The sequence below is a fragment of the Sorex fumeus genome, unplaced genomic scaffold (genome assembly GCF_029834395.1).
Source record: "Sorex fumeus unplaced genomic scaffold, SorFum_2.1 ptg000030l, whole genome shotgun sequence".
In the NCBI taxonomy this organism is placed as follows: domain Eukaryota; kingdom Metazoa; phylum Chordata; class Mammalia; order Eulipotyphla; family Soricidae; genus Sorex; species Sorex fumeus.
The window spans coordinates 18,195,946-18,219,320 of NW_026606087.1; the positions used below are offsets into that span (position 1 = coordinate 18,195,946).

Sequence of the window (23,375 nt, forward strand, 5' to 3'; positions counted from 1 at the left end):
AAAACAAGAATGATGGGACCAGAACTATAGTACAGTGATGGAGCGTTTGCCTTGTACACGACCCACCCAGGTTTGATTCCTGGCACCCCATATAATCCCTCAAGCATCGCCAGGAATGATTCCTGAGCATCGCCAGATGTTGCCTCAAAACCAACTAAATAAATAAGGGGATAAAACAATAACGAAGGGGCCTGGCTCAGTGGTAGAGCAAGAGTTTGATCCCCCGCACCACCCATATAGAATATGAGCACTACCGTAAACATATCCCAGCAACACTGCTATTTTTTTTCTTCTTTTTAATGAAATCACTGTGAGATACACAGCACTACTATTTGTGATTCCAGGAAACACACCAGAAGTTTAAGATTGGGGCTGGAGTGATAGCACAGCGGGTAGGGCATTTGCCTTGCGTGTGGCCGACCTGGGTTCGATTCCCAGCATCCCATATGGTCCCCTGAGCACCGCCAGGAGTAATTCCTGAGTGCAGAGCCAGGAGTAACCCCTGTGCATTACCAGGTGTGACCAAAAAAAAAAAAAAACACAAAAAGTTTAAGATCTCTTGTGCTGTGTGTGTGTGTGTGTTTGTGTGAGCACCACAACCAAGTGTGTGAGTTCTTGCCGTTGAAACAGTATCAACCACAAAGGGAAGGGAAACGGGGAAATTAATTAAATATGAGTCCTGCCTGGTGGTAGCCCTGGCATTGACAGGGCCTGGGAGATGGCTTTGCCAGGCTCAATGTTTGAAGCATCAGCCTTGCTGCCTGGGGACCACCAGGAAGAATGCCTGGGAGGATCTCCAACCTTCCCCTCCCTTAAAAAAGTCCCACCAAACAACAACTTGAAAATCATTGCTCTCAAATACATCACTGAAAAAGTTAAACATGAAGTTGCTTTTGTTTCCAGGCTGGCTGTTGGGTGGGCATGGGTGGAAGCTGGGGTTCCGTTCCCTTCAGTTCTGTGACTACTCGCGCATGAGCCCCGGGCAGAGGGCGTTCTCTGCAGTCACCCTCGCAGCTCCCTCTGCTCTGCCCTTCTCGTTTCTCCGTGGCCTGCCCCATCTTATGGTGCTTTTGTCCCTCTTGCCAGGTGTTTTGGATACAGCCATCGTTGATCGTGGAAGGAACGTGGTGTCTGGTTCTCGGGACGGGACAGCGCGACTCTGGGATTGTGGGCGCTCGGCCTGCCTGGGCGTCATTGGAGACTGCGGCGCTGCCATCAATGGCGTGGCCGTGGGCACTGCCGACAACTCCATAAACCTCGGCTCCCCCGAGCAAGTGCCCAGTAAGTGGATGGCAGTAAGAGTTTCCTCTTTCCTTTCCTTTCCTGTCCTGTCCTGTCCTGTCCTGTCATTTCATTCCTCTTTCATTTCCTCTTTCATTTTCTCTAAGCCCCCTTCGGTGTTTATCTTTGTTCCTCCTCTTTCCCTACTCTATAACTTGTTTTTTTTTTTATCTTCACCTATAAAAATATTATTTACTGCATACCTGTTTTGTTTCTGTTGCCTTGACATCTACAAAGCATGTGTATGTCATGGTTACTGAATAACTGAATCTCTTGATAACTGTACGAATAATAAAGATAGCTCAGTGACAAAATATTTGCCCTCCAGAGAGAGAAGGAAAGTGTACAGAGGCAGGCAGTGTATTGGGGGTTGGGGGGACAAGGGGATGAGGAGATGGCAGGAGGACAACACTGGTGGACATTGGTGGAGAGAGTAGACACTGGTGAAGGGATGAGTATTGGAACATTGACTGAAACCCAATCTTGAACAGCTTTGTAACTGTATCTCACAGTGATTCAATTTTTCAAAAGGGTTAGAGGCGTTTGCCTTGTGTGCGTGAGACCCTGAGTTCTATCCCTGGCACTTACACATCCCCTCCCCCAGAAAAAAAATTGGAAACAAAATGCAACTTGGGATCAAAGGACTTGAGCACCTGCTTTGAGTGCACAAGACCCAGGTTTCCTCCCTGGTACTTTGCATGTATTATTCTTTTATAATCGGTTCTTCTCAGAGCAGCCACTGTGTTCATTTAAAAAATTAAATCGGGCTGGAGCAATAGCACAGCAGGTAGGTCGTTTGCCTTGCACTCGGCCGACCCAGGTTCAATTCCCAGCATCCCATATGTTCCCCCAAGCACTGACAGGAGTGATTCCTGAGTGTGGAGCCAGGAGTAACCCCTGAGCATTGGCTGGGTGTGACCCAAAAAGCAATAAATAAATAAATAAAAATAAATCAAAGGTCAGAGAGATAGTACAGTGGGGGGGAAAAAGATAGTACAGTATGTAGGGTGTTTACCATGCATGCGACTGACCTGGGCTGACCTCAGCACCACACATGGTCCCCTGTGCCCCTCAGAAGTGATCCTGAGCACAGACACAGGAGTAAACCCTGAGCGCAAGTGCGCACACACAACACACACTCACACACACATATATGTAATATATATTGTTGTGGGGTCACAATCAAAAGACCACCAGAGGCCAAAAATAAGAGTTTAGAGGAGCCTTTAGTGACACCAGCGGTGGGCTGTCCATCTGGACAGGAGCAGCGGCCTCTGTTTTTATTAGGAAAAACCTCATCCTGGAGCTCTGAGCACTTTTGTAAGCACCTACAAAACTTGTTTTGCCCACAGCCTGGCCTCTCATGTAAGTTCACGCAAGCGCAGCAAAGCAAGCATTATTACAGAAGTGAGAAAAAGTGGTTATAGCAGGAATATATCAGGCGAACAATCCATCATCTTTAACCATATCCCTTTAGGACCCCAGCCCAGTGTTCCTGCTTCCAGTCCACTGCGGGCTTTCAGGACCTTGTAAGTAGTTCAGTGTACTTATGGAATGACACAGTTAAATCAGCCAAAACATAAACTTCTGAAAAACTAAACTTCTTGTTCCTCCCTTTCAGTCTCCTCTTTACAACACACACACACACACACACACACACACACACACACACTCACACACACACACTGAGATCAGTCCTTAGTAAGAGCAGGCAGTAGACTTCAGAAAGCCCTGAGCAGTGCCATGGGCCGCCTTCCGAGGCCCCAGAGATGCTGCAAGTCCCGCAGCTGCACTCACCATTCGCACAACTGGGAGCAGCAAGGCCGAGGCCCGGAAGCTGCCCACCCTAGCCTGGGCTTATGATGAATCCTCGTGCACTGTGAGCCCTTCGTTTCTCTCCTGCCTTGTCGCATGGCTCTCCCTCCGCCAGGCCTGCCAGGCTCTAGCCATAGACTCTAAATTTCACTGCTGCAGATGCTCCCAGCCTCCTGGTCTTTGCTTTATTTGGAAGATATTTCCCTAACTTCACATGTCCACATGTCGCATTCTCTAGGTTCTTCATAGGTGCAATTCAGATCTTTAAAGCTGAGGTTTAAGTTGAGAGTTACAGAACCAGAGTATAGTACAGCAAGCAGGTAGGGAGCCTGCCTTGCATATGGCTGACCCAGGTTCCATCTTCGGCATCCCAAATGGTCCCCCGAGCACCTTCCAGAGTAATTCCTGAATAATTCCAAAGAGATAGAACAGTGGGGAAGGCCGTTGCCTTGCACGAGGCTGACCTGGGTTCGATCCCCAGCATGTTTCTCCGAGCACGGCCAGGAGTGATTCCTGAGTGCAGAGGCAGGAACTGCTCGGTGTGGCCCCAAAACAAAACAAAAACACAGAATGATCCCGGAGCACAGAAGAAACCCTGAACACCACCAGATGTGGCCAAAATAAATAAATAAGTAAATAAATCTCATGTTACTTTCTCCAGTCACCATTCACTGTCTACTCACATTGAATCATATTGGATCATATTCTCCTGTTTTATTTTTTTTGTAAACTCATGTCTATTTGAAACTATCCCACGTTTTTATTTACTGATACCTTGTCTGTTTGTATATCACTATATCCTCAATGCCCAGAGTAGGGTCTGATATGTCATATGCCTGTAATAAATATGTATTTTGGGGAATGAACATATTTTATTTCCTCCTGATTTTCTGAGTCTTGAGTGTTCAATCTAGTACCCCTACTCCTAAGATGGTATTTTGTCATAGTACAAAGGACTTAATAATGCTATAAAGTTGAATTGATTGAAGTATATTTTACATGCAGTGAAAGTCACTCTGTTTCTGAATGTTTCTCATATGGTAGAACACATGTCTTGCAACTGTATGAGACCCTGGATTTGATTTCCAGGATTACATACATAAGCCCCCAAGTATGGCCACATACAAGTAACAAATCAACCCCCCAGAAGTCACCCTTTTACTTTCTTTTTTTCTTTCTTTTTATTTTTTTCTTTTCTTTTTTTTTAGGTTTTTTGTTCCTTTTTTATTATTTATTTATTTTTGCTTTTTTACCCTTTTACTTTCTGCTTTTACTTTTTAGCCCAAGTGAGGTAATGTTAGTTTCCTTGTTAGGTTTTAGGTATACAGAGTCTTACCTCAGAAACTGTATATCACCCCCAACTGCCAATAGCCCTTTCTGCCTGTTCCAGCATGTCCCCCCTTCCCTTGTGATACCCCTCACTCTGTTGTCACAGTCCAAAAAAGTTTTGTTTCTTTTATTTTTTTTTTTTTTGAGCCACACCTAGTGGGACTCAGGGCTCAGGGAACCTTATGGGTGTTGGGGATTGAATCAGCTATGTGTCAGGCACGCATCTTATCTGCTGTACTATTTTTCTAGACCTGAAAGTTTGTTTTAATTTTGTCTGTGTCTTTGCTGGTTATATTACTCATTATTAATCGAGCTCATCTGTTATGCAGGTGAACGGGAGGTTGGAACAGAGTCAAAAATGCTTCTGCTGGCCCGGGAAGATAAGAAGCTTCAGTGCTTGGGACTCCAGAGCAGGCAGCCGGCAAGTGGTTCTCTAAATCCTGGGGCAGCCGGGGTCGTTCCTTCACAAATGCTTTTACTAGTCATTCTAGATTCTGAGAAAGTTGTTTCAGAAACTTTTTTACTTGCTCCATGTGTCTTCTCTAAGGAGGCTGCTCGAGTGAGAGGCAGTGCCATGTACTGAGGGAGAGCCTGACTTTTGGGATAAAGGCACCTTTTATTTATTTATTTTTTTGTTTTTTTTTTTTTGGGCTGGAGTGATAGCACAGCTAGGCTGTTTGCCTTGCAGCGGATGACCCGGGTTCAATTCCTCCACCCCTTTCGGAGAGCCCGGCAAGCTACCAAGAGTATCCTGCCCACGTGGCAGAGCTTGGCAAGCTTCCTGTGCCAAAAAAGAGTAACAAGTCTCACAATGGAGACGTTATTGGCGCCCGCTCTAGTAAATCGATGAACACCGGGAGGACAATGCTACAGTGCAGTGCTTTATTTATTTTGCTTTTTGGGTCGTGCCCGGCGATGCAAAGGGGTTACTTCTGGCTCATGCACTCAGGAATTACCCCTGAGGGCTCGGGGAACCATATGGGATGCTAGGAATCGAACCCAGGTCAGCCGCATGCAAGGCAAATGCCCTTCCCGCTGTGCTATTGCTCCAGCCCCTAAAGGCACCTTTTAACTTCCAGCTTTTCCATGCAAGGTCTGTGACTTCAGATAGATTTGTTCATCTCCTGGAACCTCAGTTTCTCCATCACTGAATTGGTTTTAGTGGGCCTTATCTGGCACCATTTACGTGACGAGGATTACATATTCGACTGTTTTGTGGCCCTGGTTGAAGTCACTTTCCCTCTGGGTCTTGGCATACTTGATGTAAAAGGACGAGGTGGTAGAGATTTCTCCTGTCACTAAAGGTTCATAGACCTTCCTATTTCACTGGGGCCTCTTCAACCTTGTTTTCTGTGTCCTCTTCACGCCTGACCCTCGTCTGCGTATTGACCTCCTAGACTTAGGCCGTGGCCCTCCATTTACTCAAATGTCATCTGTGGTCCTTTTAGGATATCCTGGGGGTTCCACCTGGAGGCCGTATGACCCTAATTGAAAGTCTATCTAAAATGACATGAACGGGGTGGGAGCTTTAGTACAGCAGGTAGGGTGTTTGCCTTGCACGTGACCGACCCGAGTTCAATCCCCAGCATCCCATATGGTGCCCCAAGCACCGCCTGGAGTAATTCCTGAGTGCAGAGGCAGGAGTAACCCTTGAGCATCGCTGAATGTGACCCAAAAAGCAAAATAAATAAACAAATAAAATAATATGAACTTCTGAGGCCGTAACAATAGTATAGCAGGTAGGGAGTTTGCCTTACATGTGACCTGACTCAATCCCCGGCATCCCATATGATGCCCCAAGCACATCAGGAGTAATTCCTGAGTGCAGAGCCAGGAGTGTCCCCTGAGCATCACTGTGTGTGGCCCAAACCCCCGCAAAAAATCAAAAGTAACATAAAGCTTTAAATTGAGTAAAGACCTCAGGCATTTAGGGCTGTGATCACAGAACATCCAGAGCATCTTTTATAGAAGAGTTAACTGGATTTTTTTCTTCATGGTTGATGTTTTTATTTTTTATTTAATTTTTTTTTTTTTTTTTTGCTTTTTGGGTCACACCTGGCGATGCACAGGGGTTACTCCTGGCCCTGCACTCAGGAGTTACTCCTGGCGGTGCTCAGGGGACCATATGGGAATCGAACCCGGGTTGGCCGCGTGCAAGGCAAACGCCCTACCCACTGTGCTATCTCTCCAGCCCCATGATTGATGTTTTGCTGGGCAGAATATGCTAGAATCTGACAACCTGGGGTCAGAGCAGTAGAACAGCAGATAAAGCGCTTGCCCTGCACATGGCAAACATGGGTGTGATCCCCAGTACCACATAAGGTCCCTGAGCGCTGCCAGGACTGATCCCTGAGTGCAGAACAGGGAGTAAGCCCTGAACACTGCTAGGTGTGGCCCCAAAACAAAACACACACAAAAAAAAATTGACTTCCATAATTAAACATTTCTTTTTTTAGAATCTTTTATGGCCCAGACAACTTAAGGGATTTTGTTTGTTCACAGGTTTTATGTTTTTATTGTATCTTATTATTTCATTGTGTTGGTGATGTTTTTCATTTTCAAAACTTGTTCTAAGAATGTCTGTATTTTTGCTAATAGAGCCTTTGTACTCTGATTTTCCATGTTGGCTTTTTTCTTCCAAAGGGAAATCAGCGGGTTTTGTTTAGTTGTGTATTTTTTCTTTCCTTTTTAGAACCCTTCAGGGAGAAATGATCAGTATGGTTAACAAGAAGGACTACACTAAAATCTGTAATTTCTTTTTTTCAGGAGACAATTGTGATTGTCACTTTGTTTGTTTCATTACCTGCAAAGTGCCTCCTTTCAAAAGAGTTAGAAGTGTCAAGAAGCATAATTTCAATGTGTGAAATGCAAGTGTTTCTCAAATAGAGGGTTGTATGGAAAAAGAGGGAAAAGGTTTTAATGTTGAGGATCCTAGAGTCATTATTTCAAGGAGTTAGTAGTGTGAAAACCGCCCCCAGAAAGTATGGTATTAAATGAACTGCGTGAGTACTCAGACCCCCTCAGACCCACCCCTCAGTCCTGGGAGCGTTGCCTCCTCGGTTGATGGTGAACGCTTTGCTTAGATGAAGGGGGCTTGAAAGAGGAAGGAAGAAATGAGTGAAAATTTCTGTAAATAAGTGAAAATTTCCTTCTCAGGGTACCTGCTTATCCCTGAAAATAAATCCGTCTTGAACTAGCATTTTTGTCCCCTCCTTGTTCCAGGTGTTCCTCTTTATTGGCTCAGATGCCTTCAACTGCTGTACTTTTCTCTCTGGCTTCTTGCTGTTGGCTGGAACCCAGGATGGGAACATTTATCAGCTGGATGCAAGGAATCCAAGGTGCGTTGCCATCCATTGGCATGGTGCAGTTTTTCTATAGTGTGGGAATTTTTATTGACTTTAACATTGATCTGGCCTAGCATATAGAGTGCTACGGAATTAAGGATTTAGTTTTCATTGGTATAGTTTTTCTGGTGTGAATTGTCTTGGGTACATGCTGTTGTGACTTTCCTATAGTAAAGGTTGTTTTGCAAAAATTAAGCTTAAATAATCATAGTGCAGTGATAGAGCACGCATCTCTCTCTCTCTCTCTCTCTCTCTCTCTCACACACACACACACACACACACACACACACACACCACTTTAGAACTATTAATTTTAAGGAGCTTGGTTATTTTCTTTGTAGTATTAGATTCAGATGACTTAGGAATGAACTTGTTAAGTAAGCTAACACTATTTCATCAGGCTCTATCAAAAACAGATTTTTTTTTTAATTTTTTTTTATTTATTGAATCACCTTGGGAAAGGTTACAAAGCTTTCAGGTTTAGGTCTCAGTCATGCAAATATCAAACACATTTCCCTTTACCAATACTTTTTTTTTTACCATGAAGAACCCCAATAAAACCCCACCCCCCACCCCTCCCAGTCCCTGTGGGGCAGATGAATTCTAGTTAACACTCTATCTGCTTTGATTAGATTCATTGTTTCAATAAAAGATTCACCACTATAATTTAGAGTTTACCCCCCCCCCCCCCCCCAAATCAGACATGCTGAAAAAGCATTGTGACGTGATTTGCTTTCTACAGCTGGGTTCAAAAATTAAATGTTGGTTTTGGATTTCTGCTATTTTACTTATTGACCCTGGAAGTATTTATACTGAAAGTCAGATAGTTAAGAAATTGGTTTCTGTGCTCTGGAGTCGTGGCCGTGCTGGAGAGCCGCTAGTGGGGGGCAACTGGTGGCCTCGGTAGGGCGTGAAGGGCGGACCGAAATGCCCCCTTCCCATGAGGTTTTAGTCGCCCCCCCACTCCCCCGGCTCATACCTGCTGTCCACAAGGCTCCCATGTGGCCGCCATCTTTCTTTCCAGAGAGGAGAAGGCGACTGGGGCAACACCCTTTCCCCTCCGGACAGACATGATGGCCTGGATTAACGCATAGTCCTTTCACTTTTCTGCTCCAAGCTGCCGGGTTCTGCATTAAGTCCCTGTGCTTCTGGGGCTGTGGCCGTGCTGGAGAGCCGCTCGTGGGGGGCAACTGGTGACCTCGGTAGGGCGTGAAGGACGGACCGGAACGCCCCCCTTCCCATGAGGTTTTAGTCGCCCCCACACCCCCGGCTCATACCTGCTGTCCACAAGGCTCCCATGTGGCCGCCATCTTTCTTTCCAGAGAGGAGAGGGCGGAAGGGACCAACACCCTTTCCCCTCCGGGCAGACATGATGGCCTGGATTAACGCATAGTCCTTTCACTTTTCTGCTCCAAGCTGCTGGGTTCTGCATTAAGTCCTTGTGCTTCTGGGGCTGTGGCCGTGCTGGAGAGCCGTTCATGGGGGGCAACTGGTGACCTCGGTAGGGCGTGAAGGACGGACCGGAACGCCCCCCTTCCCATGAGGTTTTAGTCGCCCCCACACCCCCGGCTCATACCTGCTGTCCACAAGGCTCCCATGCGGCCGCCATCCTTCTTTCCAGAGAAGAGAGGGCGAATGGGGCAACACCCTTTCCCCTCTGGCAGACTTGATGGCCTGGATTAACGCATAGTCCGTTCACTTTTCTGATCCAAGCTGCTGGGTAATGCATTAAGTCCTTGTGCTTCTGGGGCTGTGGCCGTGCTGGAGAGCCGCTCGTGGGGGGCAACTGGTGACCTCGGTAGGGTGTGAAGGACGGACCGGAACGCCCCCCTTCCCATGAGGTTTTAGTCGCCCCCGCTCCCCCGGCTCATGCCTGCTGTCCACAAGGCTCCCATGTGGCCGCCATCTTTCTTTCCAGAGAGGAGAGGGCGAATGGGAAAAACAGATTTTGTATTGGTCCTAAAACTATCCAGTGGGGCCAGAGCGATAGTACAGTAGGTAGTGCTTTTGCCTTGCCTGTGGCCAACTCAAGTTAATGGCATCCCTTAAGGTCCCCCAGGCACAATCGCCAGGAGTAATTCCTGAGTGCAGATCCAGGAGTAGCCCCTGAACATCGCTGGGTGTGACCCAAAAAGAAAAAAAGAAAAAAAGACTATCCAGAGAGAGGCCAGGGAGACAGCACAGCGGCTAGGTGCTTGCCTTGCACTCAGCTGCCCCAGGCTTGATCCCCAGCACCCTAGTTCCATTAGGAATTATCCCTGAGCACTCCCAGCTGTGGCCCAAAAACCAAACCTCAAAATCCTATCCAGAGCATCACACAACCTTTTTCTCCTAGGTTTGAACATTTTTTTTCACTTGAGTCCCTTCCTCCTCTTGTTCTTTGTTAACCGATCCTCAGGGACGGACTTCTGTGGGCATGAGATCTCTGTGCACAGCGGTCAGATGGGAATGAAAGATAATGACTCTGTTGCCCTGAGGCAGAATATGTTTGTCTTGAACTGTAGAGATAAACACTGTCAGTGTGATCAGTGGTCCAAAGGGCTGTTCGCCTACAGTTGAGAAGCCCTGAGGAGACTGAAAGGAAGAACCCATGACTCTTAATTGGGTCTTGTCCAGTAGGATGCTAACAAATAAAGAAGAGGGGCAGCCAGATTTCAGAGCATAGCATCTATGGAGGCGTGAAGGCCTGTGAAGTATGGCCCTCTTCAGAGATCTTGGAGTAGTTAAACACATGAATATATATATATATATACACTCATCACTGTCACTGTCCTCCCATTGTTCATCAATTTGCTCGAGCGGGCCCAGTAACGTCTCCATCGTGAGATTTGTTGTTACTGTGTTTGGCATATCGAATATGTCACGGGTAGCTTGACAGGCTTTGCCGTGTGGTCAAGATACTCTCGGTAGCTTGCCAGGCTCTCCGAGAGGGGCGGAGGAATCAAACTTGGGTCGGCCATGTTGGCCGCTTGCAAGGCAAATACCCTACCCACTGTGCTATCACTCCAACTTATATACACACACACACACACACACACACACACACACACACACACACACCTTATATATGAGGCAGCGGCAAAGACTATTTCAGAGCAGGTAATAGGAGCTCGGTTAGGAAGGGCTGACCTGCCGTGCTAAGAGGGAGGTTTGGACTTTGTTCCAAGAGCAGTAAAGAAATTACAGCTGAAGAGTGATCAGCTTGTCCGTTTTCTACCATAATCTAAATTAGTTTCACACTTGTGCATGACTGTGGAGATAGACTCTGTTGTGTTATATCACCCTTACATAGGAAGTTTATTCTCGGCTATCTATCTCCTGTATTTTATGGAGTTCCAGCAGTTTTCAGAATTTTTAATTAGTCAGATTATAATTCTATCTGTAAATCTATCTACATTTCTAATTTTAGATACAAATTTTAAAATTAACACTGGACTGGAGAGGTAGTACAGCAGGAAAGGACTTCTACACGGCTACTGAGACTCAGTCCCTGACACTGAAGGTGATTCCTGAGCCCTGCCAGGAGTGATTCCTGGGTGCAAAACTAGAAACAAGCCCTAAGCTCAGCTGGGTGTGACCCCACCCTCCAAAAAGAGAAATAATGCACACAGTATTAAATTGATATCTTAGGGACTGGGCAATCGTGCAATGAGTAGAGCATTTGCCTTACACGTGCCAACCCAGGTTCAATCATCTGCACCACTCTGGTCCCCCGAGCATTGCCAGGAGTGATTCCTGAGTGCATAGCCAAGTAACCCATGAGCATCTCTGGTTGTGACCCCCCCCCCAAAAAAAAAGATTTGATATCTGGGGCCAGAGCAATAGTTTAGTGGTTAGGGCACTTGCCTTGCACGCAGCCAACCCAGGTTCGATCCCCAGCATCCCGTATGGTCCCTCAAACACTGCTAGGAGTGACTCCTCAGTGCAGAGCCAGAAGTAACTTACCCCTGAGCATCGCCAAGTGTGGCCCCCCCCAAAAAAAAACAAAATTGATATCTTTAATCCTTGTTCCCTTGTTCGGCCTCCTCTAAAAACTAGAGACTGGTGGTGACCTAATTTATTGAGCTCAGTGGTGTATTTAGAGACATGCTTTGACTTACTCCAAAATTATTTCAAATAAATTATCTTGGTCTCCCAGTTAAGGATTTTGCCAGGAAAGACGCCATCTAAGTGTTTGTCTCTGTCACATTAGTCGTATTTGATTTTATGAGCTAAATACTATATGTACGTAGATGTTGAATATAGTCAAGCCCTGCTTTTGAAGGAAAATGTAAAAGTGTCCCTTTCACTCTGAATCCTAGGGTTCCAGTCCAAGTCATCCACAGATCAGGAGCACCAGTTCTGTCCCTGCTGAGTTTCAGAGATGGATTTATTGCTAGCCAAGGTGGGTCGAAGGCCTAATTAAGAAACCGTTTTAAGTGCCTGGTCTGTGGTTGGGCTAGGGGCATGATTCTTCACCATCCTTAAACATACTATGTTTGTCCTCTAGGGTTTGTCACCCTCCGTTGTAATTATGTCTCTTACCAGCCGAGCTTCTTGAATAGTAGCCTATTTTGTCTTGTCACCCAGCAGTTAGTACAGTATCTGTTATGCAGTAGGTGCTCAATAAACATTATTCAAGGAAATGGATTGGCCCTTATTGCCTAAGACTGAGGATTCAGTAATACATCTGTTAGTCTTTTCTCTGAAGCTTAGAGTTAGGAAGGCAGAGAGACATGCAGAGCTGTGATTGGTGGTACTATACCAGATGAGTGTACCAGATGACCAGAACCACAGTCGACAGTCAGTGACTGTATGGGAACATGGTGAACAGCTGACTTTAGTGGATGCAGGGTTGTCTTCATAGACGAGGGGCTACTTCAGCCAGTGGATATTTCATTAGCTGGAGATGTGAAAATCAACCTCACAGGCTAAAATTACAGTGTATGCCAAGTCTCAGATGAAGAAAATGAACAAAAGGAAGGGCGCTAACGTTCAAAAGCCATTTGCTGTGTGTTAGGTATTGTGTTTGATACTTGATGGACATATTATAGATAAATTGATGTAGCCACAACCAAATATTGGACAAAGTTGGAAGTGGGTTGGGGAACAAATACATGGAACACAGTGTCTGTTAAGGGGCACCATCCTTATAGGGATGAGGAGGAGGACAGGGCTGGGCAGCTGGGAGGCACCCCCTCACCAGAGTATTTCTGTCGTCAGCTTCAGTGTTTGAATGTCAGATCACCCAGCTGGAAATGGCTTCAGTAACTGGGAACATGTGCTTCTTCCCGAACAAACCCAGGTTATGAGGGTTTCCAGGTTAATTTAGTAGTTTGAGAATGAAATCAATAATGGAAACAGAAAATTTGACAGCTCAATCAATAGACTGGATACAGGGCTTTAAAGACGGGTGAAATCCAGATAGGACGTGTCCCCGCCTGTCGTGTCCACCAGACCTAGAGTTCCTTGAGGTCAGGTGCCATGGTTTCATCTGTTCTCCAGTCCTTGCACAGGAAGAAATAACCTTGGCCACTGTTGCATGAGTAAGTGTATATCTCATATTTCATAGCATCATAGTGATGATACATTGTGTTTCTCTTCCTTCCTTCTTAAAACTAATAGCTCCCTGAGCACTGCAGATGCAGATCCAAAACAAAAACAACCCTATAAGCGAAGTGTGTTTCTCTCATCTTATTCTAGAGATAGAGATAGGCACACATCCACAACTAGTAGAACTATGCTACAGCACCAGAGGTGGAAGTAACAGTGAAATAAGACACTTTGTAAGAGATCAGTGGAGAGATGTGGGTTGCTTGAAAGGCTTCTTAGAGGGTCTGGAAATACAGTTGGTCTTAAAGGGTCTGGAAATACTGTTGGACTTATCAAGTAGACATTTGCATATGGAAGCTTGAGGAACAACAGAAGAGCTATAGTATTCATACATTTTGTGAGAGGAGAGAAAAACATTAAAAAGAATTTAACCAATAATAAATAAATACTTAAAGAAGTTACTTAACAAATTACTTGTTTAACTACTAATAGGAGAAATTGATACCCCATGTGGGAAATGGGGTGGTTATATGTGCCTGTGTTCAGGGCTTACTCCTGACTCTGCACTCAGGGATTACTCCTAGTAGGACTTAGGAGACAACATTGAGTGCCTGGGATCGAACCCAGGTCAACCAGGTGCAAGGCAATCATCCTGTCTACTATACTAGCTCTCCAGCACCTAAAACCAGATTATGGTTAGTTTCCCCTTCGGTTTAAAATGAGATTTCGAAAGGACTGGAGAGATAGTACAGGGTTAAAGCATCTTTGTTACAAGGGATTTTGTGGATGAGGTGGAGAGTAGTGAAAGGCACTGTGTGGGAAAGAGGTAAGTCACAGTCCTACTTTTTCTAATTCTTTCCTGCTGGAAAGAGGGCCAGGCATGCCTTTGTTATTAACACCTAGAAGCAAAGGGAGTAAAATATTCACCCTACTTTTGGAGGACAACACTAAGTTCTATAAAAAAAAAGTTAACAAGGGCCACATTCAGGATGGGGATGTGGCTGTGTGGTGAGTACCTGCCCCTGTGTGGGACACTGGGTTTAAGCCCTGGAGAGGGACAGACAGTGAAAGAAGCTAGTACTGAAGTGGCAGGCACCTTTAAGGCTGCTGGGTTGCTCTGTAGGGTGTGTAGATGGGAACTGTACCGGCTTAGAAGTTGGAAACAGGGTTGAAGAGATAGCACAGTGGGTAGGGTGCTTGCCTTGCAAGCAACAGACCCAGGTTCCATCCCAGGTATCCCATGTGGTTCACCAGGTGTGTTCCAAAAACAAAATAAAAAAATAAATAATATTTCTTTTACATAAAGATATTCTTTTATGCACTGTGCTGTTAGCTATGTAAAATAACATTTTACACACAAAAAAGATTAGAAAAATATGTAAAGAGGTGAAACAGGACCATGTTCAAAGTGATGGAGAGCATGTGTTGCATGCGGTCCTACGTTTGAGCCCAGAGTAAACGCCAAGCCAGCAGTAACCCTGCAGCATTTATGGGTGTGACCCAAACACCCTCAAAAAAATAATAATCATCGAATAGATTAATTGGGTGATTTTTTTTTGTATATTATTTGAGCACACCTGTGTTGTTCAAGGGTTACTGTTGGCTCTGTACTCAGAGATCACTCCTGGTGATACTCAGAGGGCCAACTCTGGTGCCAGGAATCGATCCTGGCTTGGTGTGTGCAAGGCAAGTGCCTTAATGTCTTATCTCTCCAATCCCAACATAATTTTAAATTTTTTTTTTTTTTGCTTTTTGAGTTACAACCAGCGATGGCCAGGGGTTACTCCTGGCTCTGCACTCGGGAATTACTCCTGGCAGTACTGGGAGAACCATATGGGATGCCGAGGATCGACCCCAGGTTGGCCATGTGGGAAGCAAATATTCTACCCAATGTACCATTGCTCCGCCCCCCCAACATAAATTTTTCTTAAAGAAGATATAGACACATCCCCTGTTAAAGATTATTATCTGAGAGAGGTTTGTAAATAGATACATAAGGCTACAGTTGTTTGCTCTGCGCCACAGCAGGTATTGCTAATTAAAGACGGCCTTTCTTGACACAGAGCTTGCAGGTTCTTTCCAGCTCAGAATTCTCAGATTCTCAGATTCTCTCGGATTCTCAGTCACCACCCATAGGTCTTAGTATTTTAACTAACATAATGAGAGCTATTTATTATTTGTCTTCTGGGTTTCAGGAATTTTGTTTGTTTTTATTTTCTTGCGGGGAGGTTTGTTTATGTAATTCTTTTTGCACCCAGCTGTGCTCAGGGGTTACTCCTGGCTCTGCACTCAGGAATTACTCCTGGCGGTGCTCAGGGGACCATGTGGAATACAGGGATCAAACCCGGGTTGGCTGCGTGCAAGGCAAATGCCCTTTGTGCTATACTATTGCTCTGGCCCCTCAGGATGGGATTTTTATTCGTTTATTTATTTTTTTGAGTGTATGTTGTTGTTTTGGGTCCACAAGTAGTGGTGTTCAGAGGCTGCTCCCAGCTTTGTGCTTGGGCAACAACCAGCAGTTTGAGAAACTGCAGTCTCAGGGTTCCAACCTGGGACTGTGTGCAGAGTGTGTGCTCTACTGTGAGTCATCTCCCTGGCCCTACGACAATTTTTTTTTAATCTTTTTTTTTTTCTTGGTTTTTGGGCCACACTGGGAGTACTCAGGACTTACTCCTGGCTCTGTGCTCAGGGATCACTCCTGGCAAGGTGTTGGGGAGGGGTGTCAGATGGAGTGCTTGGGATTGAACCCAGGTCAGCCTCTTGCAAGATAAGCCTTACCCTCTGTAATGTACAATATTCTTTAGGCTGATGATATATAGAAATAAATCAAAGTATTGAATTCCTTTTAATTTCTTTATGTAGTTTTCAGTTACCTAAATTTTTCTTTCTACCTTTTAGGTGATGGAAGCTGTTTCATTGTCCAGCAGGACCTAGACTATGTCACTGAGCTCACTGGGGCTGACTGTGACCCTGTGTACAAGGTACAGGCCTGGGGGAGTATCACCCAGGGTCCAGGGCTTTGAGAGGCCCGGGCTGAATACTTGGTCATCATTAGAGGTGATAAAATAGGGGGATGCGAGGTTCAGAATTTGGAGTTCCATGCAATTTCATCACTCGCTCCAGAAACACGAAGAATCATTTCACTTTCCTGTTCTGTCAGTCCATCTGTAAAAAGGAGATGATAAGTGAGGAAAGGCATATGAGAGCTCTTTGTAAATTTAAAATACTCTATAACTATTAACTGTCACTCTTACCTTTACCCTCTGTACTATCTCTCTGGCCCACCTGACTTTTTTTCAAATTAGCATCCTGGTGCTCTTTTTAGACAAATCTTTATAGATTTACTTCCTTTAAAAAAAATTTTTTTTAATTGAATATCCGCGAGATAGATCATTACAAAGCGGTTCGTGATTAGGTTTCAGTCATACATTGATCCAACACCCATCCCTCCACCAGTGTTCATTTCCTACCACCAATTTCCCCAGTTTCCCCACTGCCACCCCCAACACCCGTTCTCTCTCTCTCTCTCTCTCTCTCTCTCTCTCTCTCTCTCTCTCTCTCTCTCCCTCTCTCTCCCTCTCTCTCCCTGTGCATTGTGTTTTGCAGCGCAGGTACTAAGAGGTTATTGTGTGTGTTCAGGGCATTCAGTATTTTTTATTGGAAAGGTAAGGCTGGAGTAGCTGTTTTAATTGTGTGGCAGCTTTGCGGTTCGGACGTGACTGCTGAAGCTTCTAGAAGTACAGGAAGGTGGGAGGAGGTAGTCCATCCTGACCCTGAGAAAGCCTGGAAATTTCAGTCACAAAACCCGCATATCCATATTTTCTGCAGATTTTATCTTGGTGAGGCCTGTCCTGGGACAGTGAAATCCAGCTGGTGTATGGTGGCTATTTTGGACTATGGAAGCACGTGTCTGCTGAGGGTTCTGCTTGGGCAGACACCAGGCTGTCCTGTCCCCGTCCCATTTACCCTGGTCTCTTCAGCCTTGCGTGGGTCTGAGATTAAATTCTGCAGCTTTTGATCTCTTTCAAGATTTATTTATGGGTCTCTGAAGCAAAGCCAGTAGAAGAGCTTACATGGTGGCGCTGGAGTTGGTTCATGGGAGTGACTGCCAGTGCTTCCGGGAGTAGAGGGAAGCGGGGGGAGGTAGCCCATCCCAATCCTGAGAAAGCCTGGAGATTTCAGTCACAAAACCTGCATATCCTGCTTTTCAGCAGATTATATCTTGATAAGGTCCATTCTAAGACAGTGGAGTCCAGCTGGGGGCATGGTGGCAATTTTGGATTGTGGAAGCAAGCAGCTGCAAGGAGCTGTGCTTGGTGAGGTCTGCTTGGGCAGGCACCAGGCTGACCCGCCCCCCTCTGATTTAAACCGTCTGTTCAGCCTTGTATGGACCGGAGATTAACTGTGGCTCTAGATCTCTTGAGATTTATTTATGGGTGTCTGAAGCAAGGCCAGTAAATCAGCTTGTATAGCTGAACTGGAGGTGGTTTGTGCATGTGGCTCCCACATACCTCACTTTCAGTCATTTTATTTATTGGGAAACTTGGTCCCAAGTTATTGGGGTCCAGCCAGAAGCACAGCAGCAATTTTGGGGTATCAGAAAGCCTGAAGGCACCATCAGGCTGCTGATGTACCCATCCTGCGGGTATAGGTTGACCTGCCAGCGGCACCGCACCCTCTAGATCTACTTCTTTTTTAAAATTCTTACATTGCGGGGCTGGAGCAATAGCACAGCGAGTAGGGCGTTTGCCTTGCATGCAGCCAAAATGGCCGACCCAGGTTCGATTCCCAGCGTCCCATATGGTCCCCCGAGCACCGCCAGGAGTAATTCCTGAGTGCATGAGCCAAGAGTAACCCCTGAGCATCGCCGGGTGTGACCCAAAAAGCAAAAAAAAAAAAAAATTTTTTTTACATTGCTTCCTATACAATGGATTAACATGACATTACATTTTTAAAATGAATAAACTGAGGCCAAAGCAATAGTACAGTAGTACAGACCACTGACATCCCATGTGGTCCCCTGAGCCCTCCAGGAGTGATTCCTGAGTGCAGAGCCAGGAGTAACCCCTGGGCACCACCAGGTATGCCCCCCCCAAAAAAAAAGTCAATAATAAATAAAATAAAATAAAACTGAGTAAACTGGAGCCGCGACAGCTTGAGGAAGCTGCCAGAGAACATGCACTACATGTCAGCAAGCCCTGAGATGAGGCTAACTCTAGAGTTTGTTATTTCTGCTAAGTAAGTGGCTCATCGCCTTCTTTGAGCCTCAGACTTTTTTTAGTTAATGAAAAACTACCCTAGGAAAACTGAGGCACTTTGCATTAAAATTTCACAAGGTTCAAGAATACCCAGCCATCTCCTCCTGAGTCCAGATCCTCTCCATGAAACTGCACCTGATACAAATAGGTTTGCTCTCTGCCTGGCCACTTAGTTTTAGTACTCCGAGTCATGCCAGCCTTTTTAATTTTTTGTTGTTGTTGTTGTTGTTTTGGTTCCACACCCAGCCGATGATCAGAGGTTACTCCTGGCTCTGCACTCAGGAATTACTTTTGGTGGGCTTGGACGGTATGGAATGCTGGGGAATCACACCCGGTTGCCTGCGTGCAAGGCAAGAGCCTTACTCACTGTACTATTGCTCCAGACTGTATGCCAGTCGTTTTAAAAGGCATTGTGGGTATGATTCCTTTTGTTTGTTTGTTTTGTTGTTTTTTGTTTTTGCTTTTTGGGTCACACCTGGCAATGCACAGGGGTTATTCCTGGCTCTGCACTCAGGAATTACCCCTGGCGGTGCTCAGGGGACCATATGGGATGCTGGGAATTGAACCTAGGTTGGCTGCATGCAAGGCAAACGCCCTACCCGCTGTGCTATTGCTCCAGCCCCAGAATGATTCCTTTTGTACCAGATGAATCAGTAAAACTTCTCAACTCCATTGGAATAATGAGGGTCAATGAAAAGTCTTTCTAGCAGGGGAGAGGGGTGCGGGGGAATTGGCATCACACAGAGTGGTACTCCTGTATTGGGAATCGAACTGGGTTGGCCCACATGTGTAGCTAGTGTCTTAACACCTTTACTATCTCTCTGGTCCCTGTATCTCTTATATGGAACAGCCGCAACTCTTGTGTTCCAGGTAGCCACATGGGAGAAGCAGATCTACACATGCAGCCGAGATGGTCTTATCCGACGCTATCAGTTGTCTGACCTCTAGACCCCGGGAAGCAAAAGAATCCGGTCAATGAAAAAGATCAGCCTGATCCGCGGAAACATCATCAGTCTTTCCCAGGGACCTTCGCCTGTTTGTGTCATGGGCAGTTTTCAGAACTTTTAGAAAGCAAATACTGTATCCCCAGTGAAACAATCATTCCATGATAAGACTTACTTTGAAGAGAGTCGAGAAACCCACACAGGCTTTTGCTCCAGCTTCTTAAATTGACCCCAACAGCACAGAACAAGAATGCGTGTGCTTAGAGCCATCTCACACCAATTGTGTTCAATGTTTACAAGCATCAGAAAACGCAAGCCTGTTTTCTGAAGGAAATAAAGGGAATATATTTGGAGGAGTCTGGGTTTGTGTAGTTTTATTTCATATGCTTCAGCAGAAAGCCTGTCGACTTCATGGAGCTCCTCTCTGGGATTTCACACTGGCCATAGGATGGCCCGGGGGGTGCAGTACAAATCCAGTAAGTCGCAGTCAGTAATGATTCAAGAATCATTGCTGGCAAGCTTCAGGGACCAAATGGGGTGCTAGAGACCAGACCCTGACTGGCCATGTACAAGACAAGCTCCCTGCCCACTGTACTATCTCTCTGGCCCCCAGTATTTGTCTTTAATTAAATATTTTCCTTTTGTTTTTTCCTTTGTTTTTTTGTTTTATTTTGGGACCACACCAGTTGTGCTCTGGGGCTGTACTTAGCTCTGTGCTCAGGGATCACTCCTGGCAGTGCTCAGGCAATTATCCAGTGCCAAGCACAGTGCCAGGGTTGCAGTAGCTCCAGCTTCATGCTGGGCAAGCACCTTAACCTTCGTACTATTTCTCTAGCCCTAGAACTAGAAATTGGTTTGCCCGAACCCACATGCCTCCAAAACCCGAATCAGAAATTCTATTACCAGCCCAAAGAGATAGTTCAGGGATGAAGGCACTGGCCTTGCATCCTGTCTACCCTAGTGCTAGTCCCCAGCAGCAGATAAGGTCCTGCAGCACAGCCAGGGATCACTCCTGAGCACAGAGTCAGGAATAGACTCTCAACACTGTGCAATGTGACCCCACCCCCACCCCCAAATAGCCCATGACTGAGACCAGCATCTGTAGTTTAACAGTCTCCCAGGTGGTTCTCCTGCCTGCTAACGTTTGAAACCTAGAGGAAGAGATGGTAGAAGCACTTCAGTCACAACTGGAGTCCTGGACTCCCAGATTGCCAAGGCTGGGCTATGGCAGAAGAGGCTGGAAACGTTGGCAGGCACCAGTTAGTGACCTCTCAGTGCCAGGTACAGAGCCCGAACTTTGCTTGGTTAGCTGCAAGGAACCATGGAAGGGGTCTGAGTAAGGGAATGACACGTCACCTCTTCCTCTTAAATACAAAAGGGGATTCATAACATTCCATGGCTTTATTTCCACTTTTTATCTCTGAGTTCTTTCTGTCAGTACTCTTTATGTGTTTGGTGTTTTTGTTTGTTTGTTTTGGGGCCACCATCTAGCTGTGCTTTCTCCTGGCTTTCTCCTGGCTCTGTGCTTAGGGATCACTCCTGATGGGCTCCGGAGGCCTGATCCAAGTCAACCACACACAAGGCGAGCTCTTGACCCTCTGTACTACCTCTCTCTGATCCTCAGTATATTTTGATCTAATTTTATTATTACAATTAAAATAGGATGTGAATACTATATTATTTCTATTTTTAGATTTATAGTTTATTAAATTTTGTAAATACAAATTATAAATAATTTATACTTTTACTTATTTTATAAATCATAAATTTATAAATAGAAAAATTATTTCATTTTCAATTTCAGTTTTATATTATTTCTATTTTATAGGGTATTTTGAGCCAGGTAATGTAGGCTGAGATTTGGATTGTTGGGGACAGAGAGATAGTACAGTGGGTAAGTCGCTTGCCTTGCATGCAGCCTATCCAAGTCCGATCCCTGGCATCCCATATGGTCCTACTCACTTTACCATCACTCTAGCCCCCACTAAGCTTACACATGAGCTCTATAACCCCCAGTACTAGGCACTGTATTTATGCAATTAATCCTCACACTCTTCAAAAATAAGTGGCATTACTCCTGTTTTCCAATAATGAAACAGGCTCAGGAAATGACCAGATTTGTAATTCACTTGGTCCATCTCCAAGGCCTCTGCTGCTTTAATACAAGACCTGTTCTGAGACCTCTAGGACCAGAGCGGTTTCAGTTGAGGAGGGATTTGTAACAGGGTTAGGTAGACCAGAAGGCACATCTTCCAGAACTCAGAAACGTCGAAAGACTACGAGGTAGGAGGCTGAGGGGAAATCTCTAGACCATGAGATTAAGAAGACAGGGTGAGGGGCTGGAGAGATAGTACAGAGAGTAAGACGTGCCTTGCAAGCAGCTGATCAGGGATCAATCCCTGGCATCCCTTATGGTCCCCCAAGCATTGTCAAGAGTAATTCCTGAGTGCAGAGCCAGGAGTAACCCCAGCATTGCTGGGTGTGGCCAAAATAAACCAAGAAAAAAGACAAGATGAGGGGCTAAGGAAGGTGCCTCAATGACCAGGAGCACGCGCTTTGCAGTGGGTCCAATCCCTGACAACAAACACAGGGTCCCCCAAACACTCCTGAGGATGGTCCCAAACCAGAAATTAAAACACAATACCAGGATGAGGGAGGTTGTAAGCAAATTCACAGAACTGGTGTAGATCCTGGGATAGCTGTTTTCCATTGCCATTGCATCCATGAGACCCATTTTCTATTGTTTTCTGGGCTGGAGCGATAGCACAGCAGTAGGGCGCTTGCCTTGCACGCAGCCAACATGGCCGACCCGAGTTCGATTCCTCCGCCCCTCTCGGAGAGCCCGGCAAGCTACCGAGAGTCTCTCGCCCGCACGGCAGAGCCTGGCAAGCTCCCCGGGACGTATTCGAGATGCCAGACACAGTAACAACGAAGTCTCTAATGGAGACGTTACTGGGCTCGCTCGAGCAAATCGATGATCAATGGGAGGGCCTTTACTTTACTTTACTTTTTACTCTGTTATTTGTGCCTAAACCCAATTTTGGAAATAAAATACTGTAACTTGTTAGGTAAGTCAGTGTATTCACAAGTGTGGGGGTGCTGCCCCATGCATTCAGCGAGAGCCGCCTCCTGTCTTCCCCAGACCTCCCCAGCAGAGAGACAAAGAGACAGGGTACCACAACCTGCTGGGGAAAAATCGCCCATTTAATGCAGAACTGCCAGCTTATTTATAGAACATCTGAGAGGGGTCGAGCTAAGGGCATAGGTGTGATGGGTCATTTACAGAGATAAAACATTTGGCAGAGGCAATTCTCTTGGGGAAATTAACTCAAGGAGACACTCTGTCTCCTAGGGACATCTGCATTGCTTTTGTCTTTCCTTTTAGTTGTATATATTAAACAATTAAGTTACTTCTTATCAATACTTGCACTTGTTTGGATAAGCACAATAGAGACAAAGATCCCAACACTTAGTTCTCTGGGCTCTGAGAGCAACAAGGCTTTTACCATAAATCCCAGACTAAGTCTCCTCAGTCCAGTTCAGCTTGTCCTTCCCCATGGAGGTCCTGTCTCTTAAGTCATAACAGCTTGCATCAAGACCATGCATTTATGCTTTCTAGACTGTCCCATTTCGATGTGGGATAGCTTCACTACTCGCCCTGGGTCCATCCCAATGCCATGGCAGGATCTCCCTTTGGGGTTGTTAGGAACTACAGCAACTGAAGCCTGAGTCAAGTACTTAAGACGAATGACCAGGAGTAGATATATTTCAGAATCAATCAACTCTCAAATATTAGGAGCATAGCATTAATAGTCTGTGTTTAACCAAAGAACATTACTCTATAGTAAAACATAAAAAAAGACTATAGGGGA

General features: G+C 45.6%; 1 protein-coding gene across 2 annotated transcripts in view; it reads left to right on the forward strand.

Annotated features, from left to right (window-relative positions):
• The window catches only part of PAAF1 (proteasomal ATPase associated factor 1), a 41,273-nt gene extending 21,395 nt beyond the window's left edge, over positions 1–19,878 (forward strand). The window contains exons 7-12 of one of the 2 annotated variants that reach the window (XM_056115926.1): positions 1,087–1,281; positions 4,755–4,846; positions 7,648–7,763; positions 12,071–12,153; positions 16,200–16,282; positions 19,434–19,878. In XM_056115926.1, coding sequence (XP_055971901.1) covers positions 1,087–1,281; positions 4,755–4,846; positions 7,648–7,763; positions 12,071–12,153; positions 16,200–16,282; positions 19,434–19,538 — 674 coding nt within the window. In that variant the 3' untranslated portion in view covers positions 19,539–19,878. Of the gene's footprint in view, positions 1–1,086; positions 1,282–4,754; positions 4,847–7,647; positions 7,764–12,070; positions 12,154–16,199; positions 16,283–19,429 lie in introns of both variants that reach the window. The other variant, XM_056115927.1, reaches the window with a different exon arrangement.
• Positions 19,879–23,375: the final 3,497 nt, after the last annotated feature.